Below are 23,757 nucleotides of genomic sequence, written 5' to 3' on the forward strand. Positions count from 1 at the left end.
GTGAAGAAATAGCCCAACCAGTTGTATTACTGGTATTTTTACCTCATCATATGATTTGAGAAAATGCTTAATGCAATGGCTGTTCTAGAAGGCTTTTTTTTTTTTTTTTAATAGCATATCCTCCCCTTCAGCTGATGACTAATTTTTAGCAATGGCATCTATATCTAGAACAAATTTGTTGAGGCCTGAATATAAGCATGGAAGTGACATAGATTTGAATTTCTAATTTTAAAAAAAAATGCAGTATGTATGTGTTGTACAATAAAAAACTGTACATCATATTTTTATTTATATGTATGCGAGATTAAAATATTACAATTTTATATTTAGGTTCTTGTCAGACTGAAGTGAATGGTCACAAAATGTGGAATGCAGGAAACATAAATTCTCATTTACATTATCATGAAGGAGCATTATTGTTGAATTATTCAGATGGAGCTGCATGCCATAAAAATAAATATAAACGTAATACGATAATACAGTTTATCTGTCCTTCTGGTGATACTAGTGAATCAAGAGAGCCAAAATTTTTAATGGAATCTGGAGACTGCACTTATTATTTTATATGGCCAACAGAACTAGCATGTGAAAGTGAGGTATGTAGTTAATATCTTAGTGGCTGTATGCAGCATTATAATGAATTGAACATGTGTCACTTTAATTGCAAAATCTACATTTTTGCTGTTTCATGCTGATTTATTGTAATTTCAGACAACTGACATATCAGTAACATCCTGAAACTAGTACCATGATTTGGTAGCAAATACATTTATTTAGGTTAAGTGTGACTTGCACTTACAATTACAGTGTTAACATTTGAATATGTGTCAACACCTTAAATGCAAATGTACATATATACTAGAAATTAACATCCATTTGTTTTCACAATTGAATGTTAATTGTACTTATGCCTTGGCTTCACTTAAACTCTTTAACTGTGCTTCAAACTGCCTTCCTTCTAGCATCATAAATAAAAATAAATAAATTGTCTGTTTATACTCCGGGACGACCAAACGGTCAGAGGAGTTCACAAGATAGACAGAATACAAGAAACAGCACCGTATTCAGTAGTCACGGGCTTGAACCCCGGTTACTCAAGGCACGTGTACTTATGCACCCGTGCGCCTGACCACTAGGCTACGGCAGCCTTATCATATGTTTTGGTTTAAGGATATTCCAGTTACTAACAGTTCATCCCTCTTGCATCTTCAGGTTAGTGAGGGACTGGCACTGTCATAAATCATAGATAAGGTTAATCAGCTTTAGCCATTTTTTTACTCAAACCATCACTCCTCCAAGTTGCTAGAAATAACATTTGCCTATCTTTAATAGATTGGCAGAAAATTGAAGACCGAAATTTCTTAGCTTCTGATCAACATGCTTACAATTCACTAGAAATTAAAATATTAGAGTAGCCTTAAATCATGTGTTGGGTCATAACTTGAATAAAATTGATTTCGAAATGATGACTAAGAATGTGTAGAAAGAGAAATCAAGGAACTAGTTAATATAAATAAGTTTAAGGAGAGGGGAAATGAATAGAAATAATGGCCAATTTCTTTGTAACAATTGGATGAATATGTTTAAAATAATTTTAACAAATTTATTAGCTTCAACATTTTGTAGATTAAAGAAAGTTCTAGTTGATAATTTTGGCTGGCTGTGACTTACAAACCACACTTAATTGAAATTGTGAATTGCCGCAACAAATATACAGCACATTGTCAACTAGCATTGTTCAGTTTTGCTACCATAACAATAAAGCTATGAACTTCTCTGGCCAAGGCCACTAAAGAGTATAAAACAGAACCCTCCATTATTATGGGTGGGGGAAAAAACTCTTAATTGTAGACTGTCAATCCCAAATCATAAGCCATACAGGTTTAGAATTCCTATTGTTGAGCAAAGAAGGAATAATGGCAATGTTAACTGGACTCCTATAAGCTTAGACATGTTCTTATATACCAAACATATAAGACCAGATGGAAGGTACTTAATCTGTTAAGTGAGCTGCTATGTTAGAGGATTTCTTTCCTTTGTATCAAAAATGCACGTGGTATTTATGAATGGAAGAATGATTTTTATCAAGGTATCAGAATAGTGCAAAATATTATTGTTCTTAAAATTCTAATGGAGAGGGCTGTTTTTTTATTGTTCACATATATTTGGTTACTACTACTAGTGCAAAGGTGAGTAGCAGCTGTTGATTTCTGTACACATGTATGGTTCATTATTACCTGTAGAAGGCAAAAGGCTGCATATGCATATTATTAGTATTAGCAATGGCCACAGGTTCAAGGAAGCCTATGGCTTATGCTGCACCAGCCAAAAAAAAATAAAATAAATAATAATAATAAGAAAATTAAAAAAATAAATAAATAATAAGAGAAAAGAAAATGGACAACTTATGCGTTTCCATCCACCCATAGGTAATTATCCAGCTGACCTTTGAATTTTCCCAAACTGTCAGCCTCTACCGCCCATATGGTGGTAGAGGCTGATACTAACTTATTCCAGTAATTTATAAATTGCTGGCTAAAATAAAACTTCCTACAATCCAGTCTAAACAACTCCCCCATAAAAATTATGGCCCTTAGTTCTAGAATCATTTATAATCGTGAAAATTTCATCCTCATTCATTTTACTTATGCCTCTCAGAGCCTTAAACACCTCAATCAAGTCTCCTCTAAGTTTCCTAGTTTCCAAGCTCTGCAACCCACATATTTGAAGTCTTTCCTCATATGGATGCCCTTTTTGCCAATCTCACTGGGTGAGTTACCTGTCTTTGGATCCTTTCAAGAAGTACAATGTATTTCTTTAGGTGCGGTCTCCATACTTGAACACAGTATTCCAAGAGTGGTCTAACAATAACCTTATATAATGGGATTATGATGTCCCTATATCTACTAGCAAGGACACCACGGGCCTTCCTTACAACCAGTCTACAATGCTTGGAGAACTTCATGTCTGACTGTTTCGTAATACCCAAGTTCCTTTCCTCCACTACTGGCTTCAGTTCAACTCCACCAAGTGTATAAGTTATTTTGGGGTTACTGTTCCTCAGGTGTAATAACTTACACTTTGCTGGATTAAAGCATAGCTGTCATTTTTCTGACCATCCCTGAAGTTTATCTATGTCACTGTGAAGAAGCTCTGCTTGGCAGCAATCATTAACTACCCTACCAATCTTTACATCTTCTGCAAATTTAGACATCACGCCCTCTATCCTTTCATCAGTGTCATTTATGAAAATCAAAAACAGTGGTCCTGATACTGAACATTGGGGAACCTCACTCTTTACATCAAACAAATCTGAAGAACTATTCATCACAACCTGCTGCTTCCTTCCCCTGAAGCCATCCTGCTGTCCATCTAAGGATTTTTCCTGCGATTCCAACCTGTTCGAGCTTATAAAGTAACTGATCATGTGGGACTGAGTCAAATGCTTTGCTGAAATCCAAATAAATGTTGAAATTATTTCCTAAATCCAGCTCTTGAGTGATCCTGTCAAAATAGCTAACCTGATTAGTTAAACATAATTTTCCCTTTACAAAACCATGCTGTGTTCTTGAGAATTCCATTTCTATCTAAATGATCCCAAATTACACCCTTGATCATTGTCTCCATGATTTTCCTTGCTACTGAAGGTAGACTGACCAGCCGGAAATTTCCCACTTCACTCTTAGAACTGTGCTTATGTATTCAAGAAACATTGGCACTTTTCCAATCCAACGGAATTACTCCTGAGTCCAGTGATGCTTTCATAATTAGCCTCTATGGTTCAATGCACTCACTTGCTGCCTGCCCTTAAGATTATACTGTATATGCCATCAACCCCAGGAGCCTTACTGGCCTGTAGGCTCGAGAGTGTTTTCATTAAATAAACATGAAATTTCAACATCATTAATTACATTTTTTCCAACTTCACTCCCATAATTTCCCACTGACACAAAGGGTTTTTCTTTTGTAAATATCGATTCAAAGTAACTGTTGAGTTCATCTGCACTTCAGCTGGAGTATTTAATACTATCCCACATCCATTACATAAGGAACCGATCTGGTCCTTCTGGTGTGTCCTTCTGTTCTTTGCATTTATATATGTTAAGTTAGAATTCCTTATCCCAACTCTGCCAGTAATTTCTCATGATCTGCCTTTGCCAGCGTAACCTTTTTTGTGGTGCTTTTACAGATCAACTTGTAGCTGTTATAACATGCTTCAGTACTTTTTAATTTCTCTAACTTTTCCATGCTGTCTTTTTCTACTCAAGTAATCTGGCAACTTCCTTATTCATCCAACTTGGAATTTTCCTCTTGGAGTTTTTTTTTTTTAATTATGTCATCTGGTTCATGGGTGATGATGAGGTCTGGAATATTCTTTTCCCTAGTACTTTCCCTGACATGTTGATACAAAAGAAATCCTCTATTTCAGTGTTTCTCAAACTGGGTTCCACAGACCCCTGGAGATCTGCAAAATGCACCCTGTGGAACTGGAGTCAAATTATTTGTTCTATGGATAGCAAATTGATGATAAATAAAGTTATTATTATATATTTATGTAAAAATAAGATATTAGAAAATAAATGCACAAAGGCATAATTCTTTATGGGTTTAAGTGATTAACTATATAATATTGGTGTAAATACACCATAGTTAACCCATAACTTTAAACTACATATGTAGTGTAAAAGGCATCGTTTTAATTGTATCTCATATTGTGGTTACCTTCACAACGAATTAAAACGATGCCTTTTACACTGCATACGTAGTTCAAATTTAGTGGTTAACTGTGGTGTATTTACACCGATATTATATAGTGAAAATAAGAATAAAGTTGTTTTTTAAACATAAAACTTTGAATTTTCTTTATGTATACAGCCAGGCCTCACATAACGCAAGTTTGATTAACATGTTTTTCAGTTACCACTATTTGAAAAAATTATGCCACTTTTCACTTTACGCAATGCAAATTTCCAGTTAATGTGACTTTTTTATTTTATTTTTTATGCGATAGTTGAAAAAGTTTTGAATTGCACATTAAGCTTACTGCGCATCGGACGGGCAATAAACAAATGTTTGCCTGCTACCTGCCTCACTTTGTTCCATCAACCATCGGAAGAAGACGTGTTACTTGTTTGTCTCCCTCTAATGAAGTCAATGCAGACTTGCATTTAGAAATTCTAATTTTTAAATGAGCCAGATAAAAATGTTACCGCGAAGGAGATAATGGTAAAAGAACTTGATGAAATCTTTCATATCGCAAAGAACCTCAAACAAAAGGTTTGAGGTTCTCTGCAATATTTATTTCACCAGTGCCTAGAGAAGATTGTTGTCGGCTATTGGAAATTGATTGATGAAAAGAGAAAGTCAACCCTGTTCAAATATTTCCACAACAGTCATTTCTTCTTTGTGTATTTTATGTCAGAGATTCCCAAACTTTCTCGGTTCATGGCACCCTTAGTGTCTCAGTAATTTTTTCACGGCGCACCTAGACCAAAAGAAATACCTAACAATTCCGTTTATTAATTAAGTAGTTAGGTCCAAACGGCTTAATAAGAAATGTTGAAACTGAACTATCTCGAGCTAATAGTTCGCACAGTGTCCAACAGATGTCGGTATTGCTGTGTTTCCCTCGAAAATTTAAAATATTCCGCGGCGAACAGTTTGGGAACCACTGTTTTATGAAATAAACATTTAATTCCATAATTATTTTCATTATCTTTTACATTGTATACAGTTAAAAAGTTATTTAAAAGGTATTTTTAAAATTCTTTATGCACATTCCAAGGTCAAGGACCAATTATAATTTTTCCTATTGATTATATTCGATTAACGCATTTCCGTTTTGCGCGATGCGTTCGCGGGACAAATTAATTGCATTAATCGAGGCCAGCCCATATATACTTTTCTTTTTATATATATATATATATATATATATATATATACTTTGTCCTACCTTGTCCATACTGTGTAAGAAGGCACCTCCGTAGCCAGGTGGGAAGGAGCAGCAGCAGTGCGTAGCACACGCTTCTTGATTAGACCGGGGATCAAGCCTGTCACCACCAAATATGGAGGATGCGGAAAGGTCAGGGAATGACCACCACGTATCCCGGAGCAATATGGCCTTAATTGCTAATGCTCCTAAAAAAAAAAAAACCAAAACCAACTGTGTAAGAATGGTGCTGCTTTATTTCACTTCTCTTCCACTGTTTATGGACAAGCATAGAAATGCAGTTCCTGATGCATGGTCAGGTGTAGTCCCCTGATGAAATACCTGACCATGTATCAATATTTACTTTAGCTATCATCAGATTTTTTGCATTTTTGCCACCCCCCCCCCCTTTTCAACCTATAACTAAATTTGCCCACCCATTTCTGATCGTTGCTATCTCACGTTTTATGTGTTTAATCATTTTGTATTTACTTTACAGTTCCCTCACCTTTAATTGGCTTTGCAATTCAGCCTATAATTCTCTTAATTCATCATAATATATAGGATATTCACGTTCTTTCTTTCTTTTTACAAACCTACAGTACTTCTTATTCCTACTATCGTTGCCCTTCTAGTTTTTGGCACCTTGTGTATTTTTCACCCCCAACTTTGCACCTACATCAAAATTTATCAGACTTGTTAAATCCTACTTGCATATATATATATATATATATATATGTGTGTGTGTGTGTACAGTTGGACCTCTCTTTAACGAACTTCCATATAGCAAATTTTTCTATTTAGCTAACTTTTTTGATATCCCCTTGGTCATTGCATTGAAAATAGTTTCCGTATAATGAAGAAAATTTCCATATAATGAACTGATTTGGTCTGCACAGGTAGCACGGTGGTATCATCACCGTCCTCCCCACGCCATGTGGAAAAATCCCAGGTTTGAATCCCGTCGATGATGCGAGGAACTTTAATGGGCTTTTTTCACTCTGTGGCTGAGTTAGTTGGTCTCAGGTAGATAGCAAGTTTTTTTTTTTCCCCACAGAAACTGGTGTTTTTTTCATTTAGCAAAACAGGCAAATCGACCAGAGAACAAACTCATTTTACAGAAACAAATACAGGTTTATGTAATCAATTATGGGTAACCCTAATATAAATAACTTTTTTTTTTTTATTTTTGAAGGGATTTGTAGATCTCAGTAGTTTGGGAACAACTGATCTAGTTGATTTAAAAATTTTGTCCCGATGTGGAGTTTCCTTCTTATTTGCTCCAGTCAATTAGAGACAAATTAAAATCATCCATAATAAGACATTGATGCTTACTTTCTCATTCCATTTGCATGTGCATATCCATTTAAAATTACAACTGTAATTTTAAGTGGATATGCTAACATTTTAAAACAAATTAAAATTATAGTCATCCTTAGATGACCAAGTATAGGTGTGTTTTTTTATTTTATTTATTATTTTTTTTAATATTCATGAGAAATACTGGATTCATTAAATAATTCAAAAATTTGTCTGGAAACCTGTAGTTGTGTATCTGTTAAATTTGAATATTACATTTTAATGCATAGTTTTGCTAGCTGAAAGCAGTATTTCTTACCCCAGAATCATTAAAATGTTCAAGTTATTTAATATTTTATAGGTGCATTGTGCTGCTGAATATGTGAGTAATAGAATTGATATGACACCACTGATTGTGAAACAAGGAGAACAGCATCCTATATTTTCAGTGCAAGATGATAATTTTGCCTTCTACATTAATATTTGTCATCCTCTTGGCCCAATTGTTGGAACTTCATGCTCTCTTGGTTCATTTGCCTGCAAAGTAGACTTCCAGCACAATAAAAGTGTGGTAAGTTTATATATCCTGAAAGCAAGTGAGAAAGTTCATTGCTATTGCCTCTGTTTTCAAATTATTTTTAGTTCGAAATTATTATATAGGATTTATGATTGAAATAATATTATATTCAGCTACAGTGATCTGTTGAATTATAGACATGTGATTTGTAACTAGATGATCTTATAAACCAAAAATTTTTGAAGCCACAAATTTTATCTAAAAATTCAGTGCTTGATCTTACTTTATTTGTGTTCAACTTTGACTGCACATTGTTACTTTTGAAAGTAAAATGGTGAGAATAGCATACTTTTCACATTTGTGTATTTAGCCTAAAAATATACACAGTTTTATTTTCTGAAATTAGTGTTGTTGTTACTATGATATATATTTTTTATGAATCTTGCATCAGGGCCAGTGTAATATTTTATGAAGACCAAGGACATGCAAATTTATGAGCCCACAAATGATAATAATATAACAATAAAATAAAATGAGTTTATGGCAAAAGCCTTATGCCACCAGAGCTATATAATGTCATTGTACATTAAAGTCATAGCCTTGTTCTGTATGTAGCATTGAGCAAACTAAGCTTGCTAAATAGTGCATCAATCTCTTTGTGAGGCATTCATCTACGAGTTGCCTTGATGTCTGGGTCAGTCTGTGTAGTGGCACTTTTAAATAAAACAGCAATATACTTCTCTACCGGAGCAGTGAGTTTTATTTAGAGTAGTGCTACTACACAGATCCAGATACCAAGAAAACATGGAGGAGTTATCTCAATGAGACTGCACTAAGTAGAAAACTTAGTTTGCTCAGTGCCATATACAGAACAAGGCTATGCCTTTCATGTACAATGATATTATATAGCTCTGAGTGGCAACTCTGCCACGTGTTGCCTTAGTGTCTCCATGATATGAAATTGGTGCACTAAGTAACAAACTTAGTTTGCTTAATGCTACATACAGAATACTTAATGCTACATACAATACCTTTCATGTATGATAATAATAATAATTTAAATATGTACTCATTATTATACTATGTAGCAGCATAGTGGCTGCTGATGAATGATGCAATGAAATATGGTAAGTGTATTTACAAGGCCATGTTATGTCAAGGAGATGAATTTATTCTTTCTGTGTGTACAACTTATCCAAAAATTTCATTACTTCATGCATCATGTCCTCCCCACCTTTTCTTACTTATGAATATGCCTTGAATAGTTAAACTAATAGAACAAATTTATGTACGTAATGATCTAAACCTCCCAAACACTTCCTCTTTCATTTTACCAATATACATGGTCTCAGTTCCAATCTCAGTGAAGTCCATTTCTGCTTGTAGTCTGTCAAGTCACACCTTTTCTGATAGAATCACAATTATTGGTTGATTCAATCACTGCTCATCTCAGTTGTCTTAATTATTTTCTGTGTGACCCTTTTTGCTTCAAAGGTGGCACTTGTGCATGTGTTAATAATTTACACATATTTAAATTATTATTATACATGGATATTAACTGACACAGATTAGTAATTTGGAATTAGCTTTTTTCAATCTTCTCTGGCTTAAAATCTCTCTATCCCATTCTGTCAGATTCATCTGTTGCCATTTCCCCAACTCCACTAGTCAGTCGCAACTCTTTGACTTCCTTTCTTTGAAACTTGACTTTCTCCCACCCAACTTTCCTAATGGTGAAGTAATTTTCCTTGGTGATTTTAATGTTCACAACTCAAGCTAGTTTCCATTTTATGGTAACAGGGACCTAGCTGGTCGCGATGTTGAGGCTTTTGCAGTTACTAATGACCTCATGCAGATTGTTCGTAGCTGAAAATCCCAACCACACAGCCAACACTCTTGATATTTTTCTCACAAACAATCCTTCCATGTATACATTCGAGGTGAATAGTCCTCTTAGTACTTCAGCTCACATGGCGGCTGTGTAGCCAGGTGGGAAGGAGCAGCAGTGCGTAACACATGCTTCTTGATTAGACCGGGGTTCGATCCCATCACCACCAAATACGGAGGATGCGGAAAGGTTAGGGAATGACCACCGCATATTCCCGGAGCAATATCGCCTTAGTTGCTAATGCTCCTAAAAACCAATCAACAAACAAACAACCTCAGCTCACAACTTAGTAATGGTCTCTTCCGGTGTGGACAGCGAACCGTCATTGTTTTCATTGACTTTAAGTCTGCTTTCGACTGTGTCCACCGGCCTGCCTTATGGAAACTACTAGAGGTTGAACATGTACCTCGAAAAGTCATCACACTCCTCCAAACTGCATACAACGGTTTAACCAGCCAGGTGCGCATCCAGAATGATTTATCTGAGGAATTTACCATCCAAACTGGAGTCCGCCAAGGGGATGTAGCCTCCCCGTTGCTTTTCAACATCGTGGTCGACGCCATTATGAGGCAAGCATTCAGAAACAGACAGGGCATACAATATGACAAGGATCACTATGTGACTGACCTGATGTTTGCTGATGATAGTGCTATCCTTGCCGGTAACGACGCTGAAGCCACGGACATCCTCTACGACATTGCCTGCATTGCCCGGCCATACGGTTTGAAGATCAATGCTGGTAAGACAAAGGCCCTGACAACAGATGGGTCGCAAGCCACCATCTATCTCGAAGGCGTCCAGATCGAGCAAGTAAAGTGTAAAGTGTAAAGTGTGTTTAGGGTCAAGCGGCACCAGGGGTTTCCCCCATCTCCGCGTAGGTTACATTGTATGTGAACCAGTTTACTGGAAAAGCCAGAGATTTAAAAGTGTATGGACTTTGTATATGTGTGATGCCTTGTACCGTTGTTCATCTGGTCATTTAGCCGCCAGACCTCTACTGAGGCCCGACGTTGCCCCACTTTCGCCCCGTGGAGGCAGACCAGGTATCCACTTGAATATAGTTCACTCTGGCAGGTCCTGCCACCTAATTTCCTGAGATTTCAGTGGCTAGGACCTAAAAAAAAAATAAAAATAAAATAAATAAAATAAAAAATAAAAATAAAATAAATAAAATAAAAAATAAAAATAAAATAAAAAAAAATAAAATAAATAAATAAAATAAAATAAAAATAAATAAAAATAAATAAATAAAAATGTGATCACGTTGAGGAGGAAGTGCTAGGAGGTCAAAAGAAATGGTGGGCGAAATTGATTTTCACTTGTGGAATTTAGGTTGTGTGGGGCGTTCACTAGCGTGCAGGTAGAGTGGGGAGGGAGACTGAAGACTGGGGGGGAGATAGATAGAAGTATGGAGCCGATAGGGAAGACAACTCCAGTTTACAGTGGGGCATGCCCATGCCCCACCAGAAGGAAAAGAAGGGGTGGCGAGAAGGGGAGGTGACAGCAGGGCTGTCCCCTCATCCCCCGCCAGGGACGGGTAGAAAGTAGGCCAGGCAAGGGAGCTGGCCTATTTGCCCACAGGGCATACATGTGGGGTGGCTTCAGTCGGGCGCCAAGGCGTCAGGGCTGCCCCATTTGGTATTCCCAGGAGTGGAGTGAAGATATCTCTGTCCAGGTTTTCAGTCCAGGTCTGTATGACATTTGTGCAGATCATGCTTCGTCTTTTATTAAGTAGTTACTCGTGGGATCCAGGTCCATCCACTAGTGGATATTCAGTAGGATAGGCTTCAGTCACAGTCAGGGAGGACTCCCGAAGGTCCGATTGTAGTCAATGCATTTGGTTAACAGTTCTCAAATGGAATCGGTGTCCTCCATCGGTCAGTATTTGGGAGAGTGCAGTTCAGGCACAGTCCAGTTTTATCTTGGTTCATCATTTGTTGTGATTGTTGTTGTATTTATCCTAGTTGTCCTAGATTTTCCGGCAAAGGAAGAGTCTGGCGTCTTACAAAGAGGCACTGAGCAAAGTTGGTTAGGGCATTGTAGGTTCCCTCGTCCTCCAGTAGGTAGTGCTCCTGATTTTTGGGGTTGAACTGGACTCGTGTGATGAGGTGTCCACGCAGATCTTCGTACAGTTCACACTCGTGTAGCAGGTGGTCCCAGGTCTCGAGGGAACCACATGCGCAGGCTGGGTTATCTGTCAGTCCAAAGAGGTGTAGCTTGTGGCGGATAGCTCCATGTCCTGTGAGAAGGTAGGTGACGTGGAGACCAGGGCAGAGCCATGTCGGATATTTTGGGTACACCTTTTGCAAGTTCGGAAAGAACCTTCGCGTGATGTCTCCTTTGTCAGAAATCGTCCAGCGTTGTTGCCATATCGATGTCAAGTACGTTTGCAGCCTGTATTTCTCAACTTCACAGTTATTAGCCGGGTCCGTAGTGTGGTCCTGGAAGGTTGTGACTTTGCCACGTCTGAGTTGCTGAAGCATGCCATTGCGAATCACCTCAAGATCAAGAGGGAGAGCGCCCGTGATCACTTGTAGTGCATGAGTAGAGACTGTCTTGCATGCTCGGGTGAGGGTCAATAGGATGGGTCTATGTATGATATCCAGTCGTCTGCGGTTTACCGCTGTTGAGGCTTTGTGGAACCAGACGCCGGAGGCGTATGCGATTGCCGGGATAATGGCTGCTTTATAAAGGATCGCAAGTGTGCGCCTTTTCAGGCCCCATTCGCAACGTGTGACTCTGGCAAGCATGCCAGCGTATTTTTTCATCTTAGCCTGTATATATTTTAGGTGTGGGGTGAAAGACCGATTACGGTCCAGGATCGAGCAAGTGCAGGACTTTAAATACCTTGGGTCGCTGGTCCAGGAGAAGAAAGTTGCATCCACCATGGAAATCCACAGCAGAATTGGACAGGCGGCCGCTGCGTTCGCCTCGCTCAAATGGTGTCTGTGGAAGAGGACCAACATTTCCACAAAGACTAAAATCCGACTCTTCCGGACTTTGATCCTGCCCATTCTTCTTTACGGATCGGAAACATGGATTTGTCTCAAGTTAGATTTGAACAAACTTGAGGTATTCCAAATGCGATGCCTGCGGCAGATCTTGGGCATCTCTCTTCGCGACCGCATCACTAATGATACCATCCGCGCCAGATGCCAACAGCAACCAACCATTGCCGACCAAATCCAGAAGCGAAGGCTCAGATGGTTTGGCCACGTATGTAGAATGGGCACGAACAGAATACCATCCACACTCCTTTGGAGACAACGACCCACCCAATGGAGCATCCAACGGACCGCGCCTAGGAAAACGTGGGCCAAGCAAGTGGAAGATGACTTGAAGAGCCGACGTCTCGACCTTAACCAGGCCAGGACTGAAGCCATGGATCGTAAGGTATGGAAGAACATCACAGAGCAAGTCCGAAACCCTGCGGCACCTACAGCAGCATACTGGTTGCGTGGCCAACCGCCTCCCCCAGCTGCCAGCTAAGGACCAAAGAAGAAGAAGAAGAAGAAGAATGGTCTCTTCTCTATTGGAGCCTTACTCTAATGGCTATTCTCAGCCTTGTGGTGTTTAGCATTACAAGAATGCACAAAATGGGATGACCAGTGAGGTTTCTATTCTTTTCTTGGTTGGATTACTGTTTTAAATATTCTGATGTCACTTTTTTGTCCAGATCATGTGAGTGAAATTATTCTTGTAGGGATGAAATCCTTTATTCCATAGACCACCTTAATGTCTCATCCTTTATCTAAACCATGGTTTTTCATTAATTGTGTTAAGGCTATTTAAGATAAGAATGTTGCATATCACAACTGACTTGATCCAGATCTCCAGATTCATTTTCTGCCTACACCAATGCTTGCAAGAACTGTGAAGCTGTTATTAATCAGCCCAAACTAGATTTTGAATATACTAAGAGTAGAAAACTTGCTTCTTGTCCAAATAGTAGTCTAGCATTCTGGTATCTTGCCAAAGCCATTGGCTCCAACTTTTGTCCATCTGTACTCCCACCATCTGTTAAAACCTGATGGCTGTGGGACTCACATCTGGTGAGTATGGGCTTGGCATACCCAGGGTCTTGAGCTGGATATCATCATTCTTCTCTTTCTTGGTGATTCCCTTCTACTTTTGACTCTCTCTCTCTCTCGCACGCCTCCGTATCCATGTGGGCAGGAGCGGCAGTGCGTAGCACGTGCTTCTTGATTAGACCGGGATTCGAGCCCATGACCACCAAATACGGAGGATGTGGAAAGGTCAGGGAATGACCTTTCCGCATCCTCCAGGGAATGACCACCGCATATCCCCGGAGCAATATGGCTTTAGTTGCTAATGCTCCTAAAAACCAAATAACAACAACAATATCTCTCTCTCTCTCTCTCTCTCTTTCTTTTTTTTTGGCTGGTGCAGCATAAGCCTCAGTCTTCCATGCACCATGTAGCTAATAATAATAATAATAATAAAGCTGATCTGTTTACGTCCTACTTTTCTTCTAACCCTTGTATTGATGATTTTGACCTTCTATTGATGACCTTGTATTGACTCTTTTGATGATCTTGATAAACCATCTGCCATTCCCAGTACATTCCACAGAATCCCTCTTGTGGTCGTCTGTCAAAAGGATGTCAGAAGAATTTTGAACAATCTTGATGCCAGGAAAGTTCCAGGTCCTGATGATATTTCTCCACTTGTTCTCAAAACTTGTGCTTCTGAACTTATTTTTGTTTTGTTTCACCTTTTTACACTTTTTTATTCCACTGGTGTTTTTCCTTCTTCTTGGAAATTTGGTTGCATCCAGCCAGTTCCTGAAAAACGGTGACAAATCCCTCTTATCTGATTATCATCCCATTGCACTTACCTCTACTCTTTCTAAAGTAATGGAGAAATCATTTAACCATCCACTCCTAAACTATATCAACCTTTCATCTGATCAATCATTGCTAGAATGGATTCCGTTAGGTTGATCCACCGGTGATGTATTGGCTTATGTTACCCATATATGGATAAATTCAATAAAAAAGTTTGGTGAAACCCAAAGCAGTAGCTCATGACATTTCAAAGGTCTTTGATCTTGTTTGGCATAAAGATCTTCCAAATATGCTTCTGTTTTGTGGGTTGCCATCTGTTTTCTGTAATTGGATATCCAGTTTTCTCTCCACCTGCTCACTGTGGGTGGTGGTGGTGGTAGGTGGCAGAGGCAGACTGGCCATAAGCCTTACTGGGAAAACCCCAGAACCCCCTGAGACCAGTGTGATTTTGGCCATAAAAACTAGTATGAGGCCGCTAAAAGTTTTTCCCACTAAGAATTTTTGACCCAGTCTGCCTCTGGTAGACTGCTCTCCCTTTTAACTTTTCCATTAATGCTAGTGTTCCTGAAGTTTCAGTTCTTTCTCCTACTCTTTTCTTTTTATATATATTAATGACCTTCCATTCACTGGAAATCCTATCCATAGTTTTGCTGATGACAGCACATTGCATTCTGCCTTCCAGTTTGATGAAACTTCCCCTGCACAAACAGCTTCAGCTTCTTGAAAATCCATTACCAATTCCTTAAATGCTGATCTATAGGTAATTCTTCAATGGGGCAAAGATAACTTAGTTAATTTCACTCCTTCTAAAACTGAGTCCTCCTATATCCCATGAAAAGGATTCTTTTTCTCCTATGCTTATCTTCAGTAATACTCAGATTTCTAGCCAAGATCACTTATCTCTATTAGGAATTACCCTGACTTCTAATCTGTCTTGCCGACCGGGCTAGCCGAGTGGGTAAAGTACCTGCCCGGCAACCCAAAGGTCGCGGGTTCGATTCCCGCCTCGGGCTTGGATCAAAGTACTGCAAAAACCCTGGGAGGTGCAATATGGCCACAGAAGCCGATGCGCCAACAACTACCAAATCAAAAAAAATCATCTAATCTGTCTTGGTATAAGCACATCATATATATACATATAGTGCATACTCTGCACCTGAAAAACTGGGTTTTCTCTTTCACTCTCAGCATTACTTTATTTCTAAACAGCTACTCACTTTGTATATATCTTAAATTTACTCTACTGTGGAATATTGTTCTCACATCTGGTGCTGAGCTCCATAACCTCTCTTAGGCCTCTAGACTCCATTCAAAAGAGGGAAGTTAGGTTAATTCTCTTACAAAGTCTCTCCACTCTCTGTCTCATATAGACATTGTTTCTGCAGCATGCATTTTTTATAGATACTCCCTGACCTGGGCACTGTTCTTCTGAAGTGGCTTCTATAATTCCCCCTTCTCTCTCTTCCAAACTAGTCCAAACACATACCGCAATCATTCAGCATCTTTTTAATTTTATTGTTCAGCTTCAAACTCATAGAACTAGGTTTTCTTCTTTCTCATTTTTAACTTCAATTTTCGTTTTCTGGAACTGCTTCCCTTCATACATATTCCCTGAAAATTACAATTTACAGAAATTCAAGTCTAATGTTACCAAGTATCTTTTGTCATCTTCTCGACCTTAAGTCCATGCACAGCACTAAGTACTGTAGGTTCTAATACCTTTTGTGTTTGGGGTTTTCCTAATAAAAAGAGAAAACAGAACAGCCAAGCAGCGCGCGAAAGTAAATTTCCATTTTAAAATATCACAACTGTAATGTTCTTGTTTATACTCTGCCATGACCACCAGGTGAGAGGAGTTTACAATAACTCGTCAATACAAACGTTAATCGTATTTGTTAGTCAGGTGATTGAACCCCGATTCACTCAAAGAGCATGTGCTATTAGCACTCTCGTTCCTGGCCACTCGGCTACGTCAGGCCTAAAAAATGTTCTTGTTTATACTCTGGAATGGCCGCCAGGTCAGTGGAGTTTTACAATAAATCATCAATACAAATGTTAATCGTATTAGCAGTCATGGGCTTGAACCCCAGTGCACTCAAAGAGCATGTGCTACTGCACTCACACTCCTGACCATTCGGCTACGTCATGCCTAAATTTTACCTTTAACCTAAAAAATTGGACCATGCTTGCCCTATGTGTGCGGTATTATAAGATTGCAGGAGCATTTCAATGCAATTGTTGAAATAAAATCAACATTTTTACACATTACATATGTTTGATTTTAATCATGGAGAGAGACCTTTTTCTCTCAGTGAAGATCAGTGACTCAGTACTTGTGACAACAATTTGGGTTTATATTCAACTTGAGGCAAATTAGTAGCATTAATCCATGGTCTTGTCAAGATTGCTAATATCTTTTCATGTGTAACATCAGTTGAATAGGCGAATTTGCTATGTGATAAATACTTTTGCTGCTGACTTTTCTGACAACCTTTTTGACCCAGGATTGAAAATTAAATTTTTGGGCTTTCTTCTCACTATCACTTAATTAATTAGCTCCTAGCAAAGATTGTGACAAAAATATTTGGGTTTTTCTTCTGTCAAATTGGAAGAAAAAGTTCTAAAAGCAGGGTAGTTTCCCTCCAACTAGATTAAAATCTGGAGCAGTATATTTGCATTCAGGAAACAGTGAATGTGTTAAAAATCTGAGACACTGCAAGACCAGCTGTTTTGAAGCTTAATGGCTTCTCATCAGCTAGCAGGTGGTCTCTATTAGAAATGTATATTGTGAATAGTGTAAAATAGATTATCCACAATTCAGATTTTATGGGTTAAAGTTAAACATAACAGTTATGTTTTAAAATGGAAGATTTACTCCATATACTGTTTGGCTGGCTGTTGACTTTCAGTTTAGCATATGTTTGCTATAAGACTATCCACCAGCTGAAGAAGCCACTAAGCTTCAAACTGCTGTCCTTGCAGTGTCTTGAGTTTTTAAGTGTATAGCAGATTCACTTATTCAGGTGATATTATACAATTTAAAAGGACCTCAGCAACTTAGTAAGAATCATGAATAATGGTATTTGTCTCTAAGTTGAACATAAACCAAAGTCTTGGTGCTGCATACTCAGTGCTTGATCTCCAGTAAGAGCAGAAAGTCTCTCTGATTGAAATGGAATGCAGGTAATACTTTTGATTTTAGTTTTTTGGCATATAAGAAAGTTTACTTATACTAAAAAATATATATATATTTGCTAGTTAGCTTTCTGTTAAACCCCCCTACCTTCACCTCAAACTTTTCATTTCCATGATGACATTAATCACAAAATACAAACTTTTTATATCACCCATTAGAAAATAGCAAGTAAACTCTACAGGTTACTTTTAACACCAAAATTACACCGAATGACCAGTCTCTTTAAAAGTTCTGTATTTTTGTTTAATTACATTTCTGGATTTCATTTGGTTTTTCTGATCCTGGGACATCCATTTTTCTGTAACAAAATTTAACTGCCATCAGTGTATTAAGCCATTTCTTGAAAAATAGCCTCGTTTTCAGATCAACAGGCGATAATGTTAGTTTGTCTGTCTACAGATAGGTAATGGAAACATTACCTGTACTCATCTTTTAAGAATGGAGGACCCCCCCCTCCCACCCAATGCCATCACTTTAACACGGTACTTATGTTTAGACATATCCTTGCTAAATATCCAAAATATGTAAGGGAATGCTATATTTTCTTCATTCTAACTGCAGTTCAAGTCTCAATCATACTTGTATTGTTCTTGTGCATTAAAACAAATCTTTCAAACATTTTTGCCATTCCTAAAACAGTTAATATATGCTCTCTCATTCTAGCTGATACTGATCACCGGCATAGATGGTAATGCATCAAAAATCCTCAATTACATAAACATTCCCACCTTGACTAGCATAGTAAAGGAAGGAGATGTCTACTTGTTTAAATTCGTTTAGAATAAATTTTGTTATTTGATGCTAATGAGTGTCTCGTTTAAAATAAATTTTGTTATTTGATGGTAATGAGTGTCTCATTTATGATACCTTTCAATTATAAAATTAATTAAATGTTTTCTAATTCTATCATTTTTTTTATGCTGTAGAGTTTGGGACATGTCATGACACAACCCTTTGTAGACTTTGAAGGCCATTTAACAGTTATTTACACTACTGGATCACAGTGTTCAACTAACTCTTCATTAAAATACAAAACAAGGATTATCTTTCTGTGTGAACCTAGGGCTGGTGTGGTAAGCTTTTATTTTTATTTGAAATGTCCAAAGATTGTAAACATGATATATAATAGGATTCAATGATTGAATAATACTTTTTTAAATAATATTAGGCATGGAGAAAAGGTGCCCGTTAGTTGTAATTTAAAAAATTTAAAAAATATGTTACAAATTAATACTAATAATAAAATTGTATTTCAGTGTAAAACCCGATTAAACAAAAAAAAGCAAAAGTAGAAGAAACTAGTTTATGTGAACTTTTCCAAATAGTTCCTTTTGGTGAACTTTAAGCTGGAACTGGTTCATATCTCTACAAAGGAATTATTTTGGAACTAAGTTACTTTTGTCATGAAGTTCCTGTGTAGATTATCATTGGGAAAATGTTAACCTAAATTCACCTCAACCCTTGTGGACTGCTGACTTTATTTAGCATTCCAAGAGTGTTGGCGCCTCCATAGCCAGGTGGGCAGGAGCAGCAGTGCGTAGCAAACGCTTTTTGATTAGACCGGGGTTCGAGCCCGTGACCACCAAAATACAGAGGATGCGGAAAAGTCAGGGAATGACCACCGCATATGCCCGGAGTAATATGGCCCTAGTTGCTAATGCTTCTAAAAACCAAATAACAACAACAACAATCCAAGAGTGTTGAGTCGCAGAAAAATTGCAAATTGTGCTCTTCCTCCACCATCTCTACCCTTTATTAACCGTACTAAAGCATCCAATCATCCAATCCAATCACACTCCTTTAATTGCTTTCCATTATCAGAAGTGCAATCTGCACGTACCAAACATTTTCAGTTTGTTGCACAAACTGAAAATGTTTGGTCCTTGAAGTTGTCACAGACATTCTCTCAGATAATATGCCAGAAAAACTGTACTTGCTATCTGGAAGTCTAAAATGCTGATGGAACTGATATTCGGGTGACACTCAAGTCAAGTGGACCCAATTTCAGCAAAGTCCGGACGGTCTGTGACAGCCAAATCCTCTGCTTACATCTTCACAATGGTGGGACTGTTAGTAATCCTGGGTATAACCCCCCATGTGCAAGCACACTGTGGGTGACCACCCAAGTGTGAAGCCACGTAAGCAGGGATCAAGGTGTGGTGCCCACACCACATGGAGGAATGCTGCTCCTCTTTGTTACCAGGCAATTCTAGGGGGTAGATGACTCATCAACCAGTGCAATACCACCACTTTCTTATTGGAGGCTTGAAGTGGTGAAACCCATGTTTGGTCTCCAGAGCTAAGTTCCGGTCAACCCTTCCCTATCTCTTCCATCATGTAGTATGACGGATGACTTTTGAGGTTATGATGGACATCATGGAGAGATCCAATCTTCCTTACATTTTGAGGGTATAGCTCTAAAACGGTGTTCGCAGGCCGGCCACTAGTTAGTACACTGGACCAAATCTATTGAAAACTCTTTATGAGGCTTTCAGATCAGCTAGTGTATAATCTTGCTACCTCTACTCTGCCAGATAGTGACTGGAGGGAGTCCGAGTAGTGTGGATGCAGGGTGCATTGTCGGGGCCACTTTATGTCAAGGATCTGGGTATATTCTTACCATGTGTATGCCATATCCAAAAATTTTCATTACTTCATACAGCACTTTTTCTTACTATTGTATATACCATGAATTGTCAAACTAATAGAGTAAGCTTATTAGCAAAAAGATCTACACCTCCCAAACACTTCCTAGTTCATTTCACAAATATACGTGGTCTCAATTCTAATCTCAACGATGTCCATTTCCACTTGCATTCTGCCAAACTCCATGTACTTTTTCTAACAAAATCTCAGTTATCAGTTGATTCAACTACTGCTCATCTCAGTTGCCCAAATTATTCATTGTATGATTCCTTTCGCCTCAAAGGTGGTACTTGTGCATATGCTCATTCCGATATTCCCTGTCAGAGACTTGGTAATTTGGAAGCTCTTCTTTTCAATCTTCTCTGGCTTAAAATCTCTCTACCTCATTCTGTCAAATTCATCTATTGTCTCCACTGTTCTCCCAACTCCATTAATCACTTGGAGTTCTTTGACTTCCTCTCTTTGCAACTTGACTTTCTCCAGTCCAACTTTCAGTGAGGTAATTTTAATGTTCACAACTCCAGCTGGCTTCCGTGTTCTAGTCACACTGACCCAGCTGGTCAAGGTGCCAAAGCTTTTGCAATTACTAATGACCTCGCATAGATTGTTCATTTACGTACCAGAATACTGGACAATCCTTACCATACAGCCAACACGGTTGATCTTTTTCTAACAAACAACCAATCTAAGTACATGGTCGAAGTGAGTGGTCCTTTAGGCACCTCAGATATTACAACTTGATGATTGTCTCTTCCTTCATGAAGCTTTTATCTCATCGCTATTCCCAACCTTATGTTGTTTGGTATTACAAGAATGCAAAATGGGATGACCTGCAAGATCTTTTCTTCTTTTCCTTGGGCGGATTACTGTTTCAAAACTTCTGATGTCAACATTTGCTCAGATCATGTCAGTGAAATTATTCTTGTAGGAATCAAATCCTTTATCCCACACTCCACTTTAAAATCTCGTCCTTTATCTACACCTTGGTTTTCCAATAAATGTGCTATGGCTGTTCAAAAGAAGAATGTTGCATATCGTAATTGGCTTGTTTCTAATTCTTGTTTCATTTTCTGCTTACACCAAAGCTCGCAACAATTGTAAAGCAGTTATTAATCAGTCCAAACTAGAGTTTGAACAGACTAAGAGTAAAAAACTTGCTTCTTGCCCTAATGGTAGCCGACCATTCTGGTCTCTTGCCAAAGCTATTGGCCGCAACTTTTGCCCATCTCTGCTCCCACCTCTATCTAAACCAGATGGTTCTGTTGTTACTTTAGCCAAGGATAAAACTCACCTGGTAGCATCCCATTTTTCTTCCAACTCATGTATTAATGATCTTGGTAAAACACCTCCCACCATTCCAAACACGCTTCATTCAATGCCTCCTGTGGTCTTCCGTGAAAAGGATGTCAGAAGGATTTTGACGAATCTTGATGTTAAGAAAACTCCAGGTCCCGATGGTATTTCTCCACTTGTTCTCAAAACCTGTGCTCCTGAACTTACTCCTATTCTTTGCCACCTTTTTTCACTTTCTTATTCCAAAGATGTTTTTCCTTCTGCTTGGAAATTTGCTCATATCCAGCCAGTTCCTTAAAAGAGTGACAAATCCCTCCCATCCAATTATCATCCCATTGCAATTACTTCTTCTCTTTCTAAAGTAACGGAGAAATCTATTAACCACCAACTACCTAGAAACCTTCCGTCTGATCTACAATCACCAGTATAGGTTCTTGATTAGACCGAGGTTTGATCCAGTCACCACCAAATACGGACGATGTGGAAAGGTCAGGGAATGACTACTGCATATTCCCGGAGCAATATGGCCTTAGTTGCTAATGCTCCTAAAAACCAAATAACAAATAACTTACAATCGCTAGTATAGATTCCGTCAGAGTCGCTCCATTGATGATATTCTGGCCTATGTTGCCCATTTATGGACAAATTCAGTTGAAAGGTTTGGTAAAACACAAGCAGTTGCTCTTGATACCTGAAAGACTTTCGATCGTGTTTGGCATAAATGTCTTCAAAACAAGCTTCCATCTTATGGTTTGCCAACTGTTTTTTGTAATTGGTTATCCAGTTTTCTATCTGATTGCTCACTGAGGGTGATGGTAGATGGCTTTCTGTCTTCTAACTTCTCCACTAATGCTGGTGTTCCTCAAGGTTCAGTTCTTTTCCCCCTCTCTTTTCCTCTTGTATATTAATGACCTTCCATTGACTGGAAATCCTATCCATAGTTTTATCTGTGATAGCACATTGCATTCCACTTTCGAGTTTGAGAAACCCTGCCCTGCTCAATCACCTTCAACTTCTTGAATATCCATTACCAATTCCTTGAATGCCGATCTCCAGGTAATTCTCGAGTGGGGCAAAAGACAACTTAGTTGATTTCAACCCTTCTAAAACCCAGTCTTGTCTTAAATCTTGCATAAAGGATTCTTCTGCTCCTATGCTTACCTTTGGTGACACTCGGATTTCTAGGCAGGTTGGTATATCTCTTTTTGGGGATTACCCTGACTTCTAATCTCTCTTGGCACAAGCACATTACAAATATTGCTTCCTCTGCATCTAAAAAACTTGGTTTTCTCTTTGGCTCTCGCTGTTACTTTTCTTCCAAACAGCTGTTCACTCTGTACAAATCGCAAATCTGCGCTACCATGGAATATTGTTCCCACATCTGGGGCAGTGCCCTCAAAACCTCTCTCAGGCTTCTAGATTCAATTTATGAGAGCGCAGTTAGGTTAATGACTCATCTCTAACAGAGTCTCTCCACTGACTGTCTCATAGACTTACTGTTTCTGCTGCATGCCTTTTCTACAGATACTTCCATGGGCACTGTTCTTCTGAATTGGCTTCTATAATTACCGCTCTCTCTTTCAAAACAGTCCGAACATGAGCCGCCACCAGCCAACGTCCATTTACTGTCCAACTTCAAACTCACAGAACCAACTATTCATCTTCCTTGTTTATTCATTCAACTGCTGTTTTCTGGAACAACCTTCCTACATACGTATTTCCTGAAAATTACAGTCTACAGATGTTCAAGTCTAATGTCAACAAATATCTTCTTTCTTCTTCTCAACCTCCAACCCAAGCACGGTACTAAGTACTATAGGTTCTAATACCTGTTGTTTAGGATTTTCATAAAAAAACAAAAAAAAAACTGGCCTAATTTAGGACTTAATAAGCCTTGTAGTTCTGGTATTTATTAGTCACTGTTATTATGTATTTGCAATGTATAAAATCATTCATTTTGTGAGAAATTCAATATGAATTCATAATGTAGTACTTAATAGTGCATTAGTATGCACAGTTGGACCTCTGTATAATGAAATCGATCATTCATTTGAAAAAATTCATTAAGCAGAAATTTCGTTATAAAGAAATGTGATTGGTTCAACAATAAAAAATACTGTAAATTCAGAAATATAGTAAAATATGAGAAATAAATCAGAAATAAGTGGGAATGAATAAATT

At 38.3% G+C, this 23,757-nt stretch overlaps 1 protein-coding gene across 3 annotated transcripts in view; it reads left to right on the forward strand.

Moving 5' to 3' along the window:
• Lerp (lysosomal enzyme receptor protein) overlaps window positions 1-23,757 on the forward strand; it is a 441,548-nt gene that overhangs the window by 261,084 nt on the left and 156,707 nt on the right. For all 3 annotated transcript variants that reach the window (XM_090379899.1, XM_090379900.1, XM_090379901.1), the window contains exons 27-29: window positions 331-596; window positions 7,590-7,799; window positions 18,564-18,710. In XM_090379899.1, coding sequence (XP_090236025.1) covers window positions 331-596; window positions 7,590-7,799; window positions 18,564-18,710 — 623 coding nt within the window. The remainder of the gene's footprint in view (window positions 1-330; window positions 597-7,589; window positions 7,800-18,563; window positions 18,711-23,757) is intronic.

Source organism: Mastigoproctus giganteus, chromosome 8 (assembly GCF_048544385.1).
Source record: "Mastigoproctus giganteus isolate SK-2022 chromosome 8, ASM4854438v1, whole genome shotgun sequence".
Lineage (NCBI taxonomy): Eukaryota > Metazoa > Arthropoda > Arachnida > Uropygi > Thelyphonidae > Mastigoproctus > Mastigoproctus giganteus.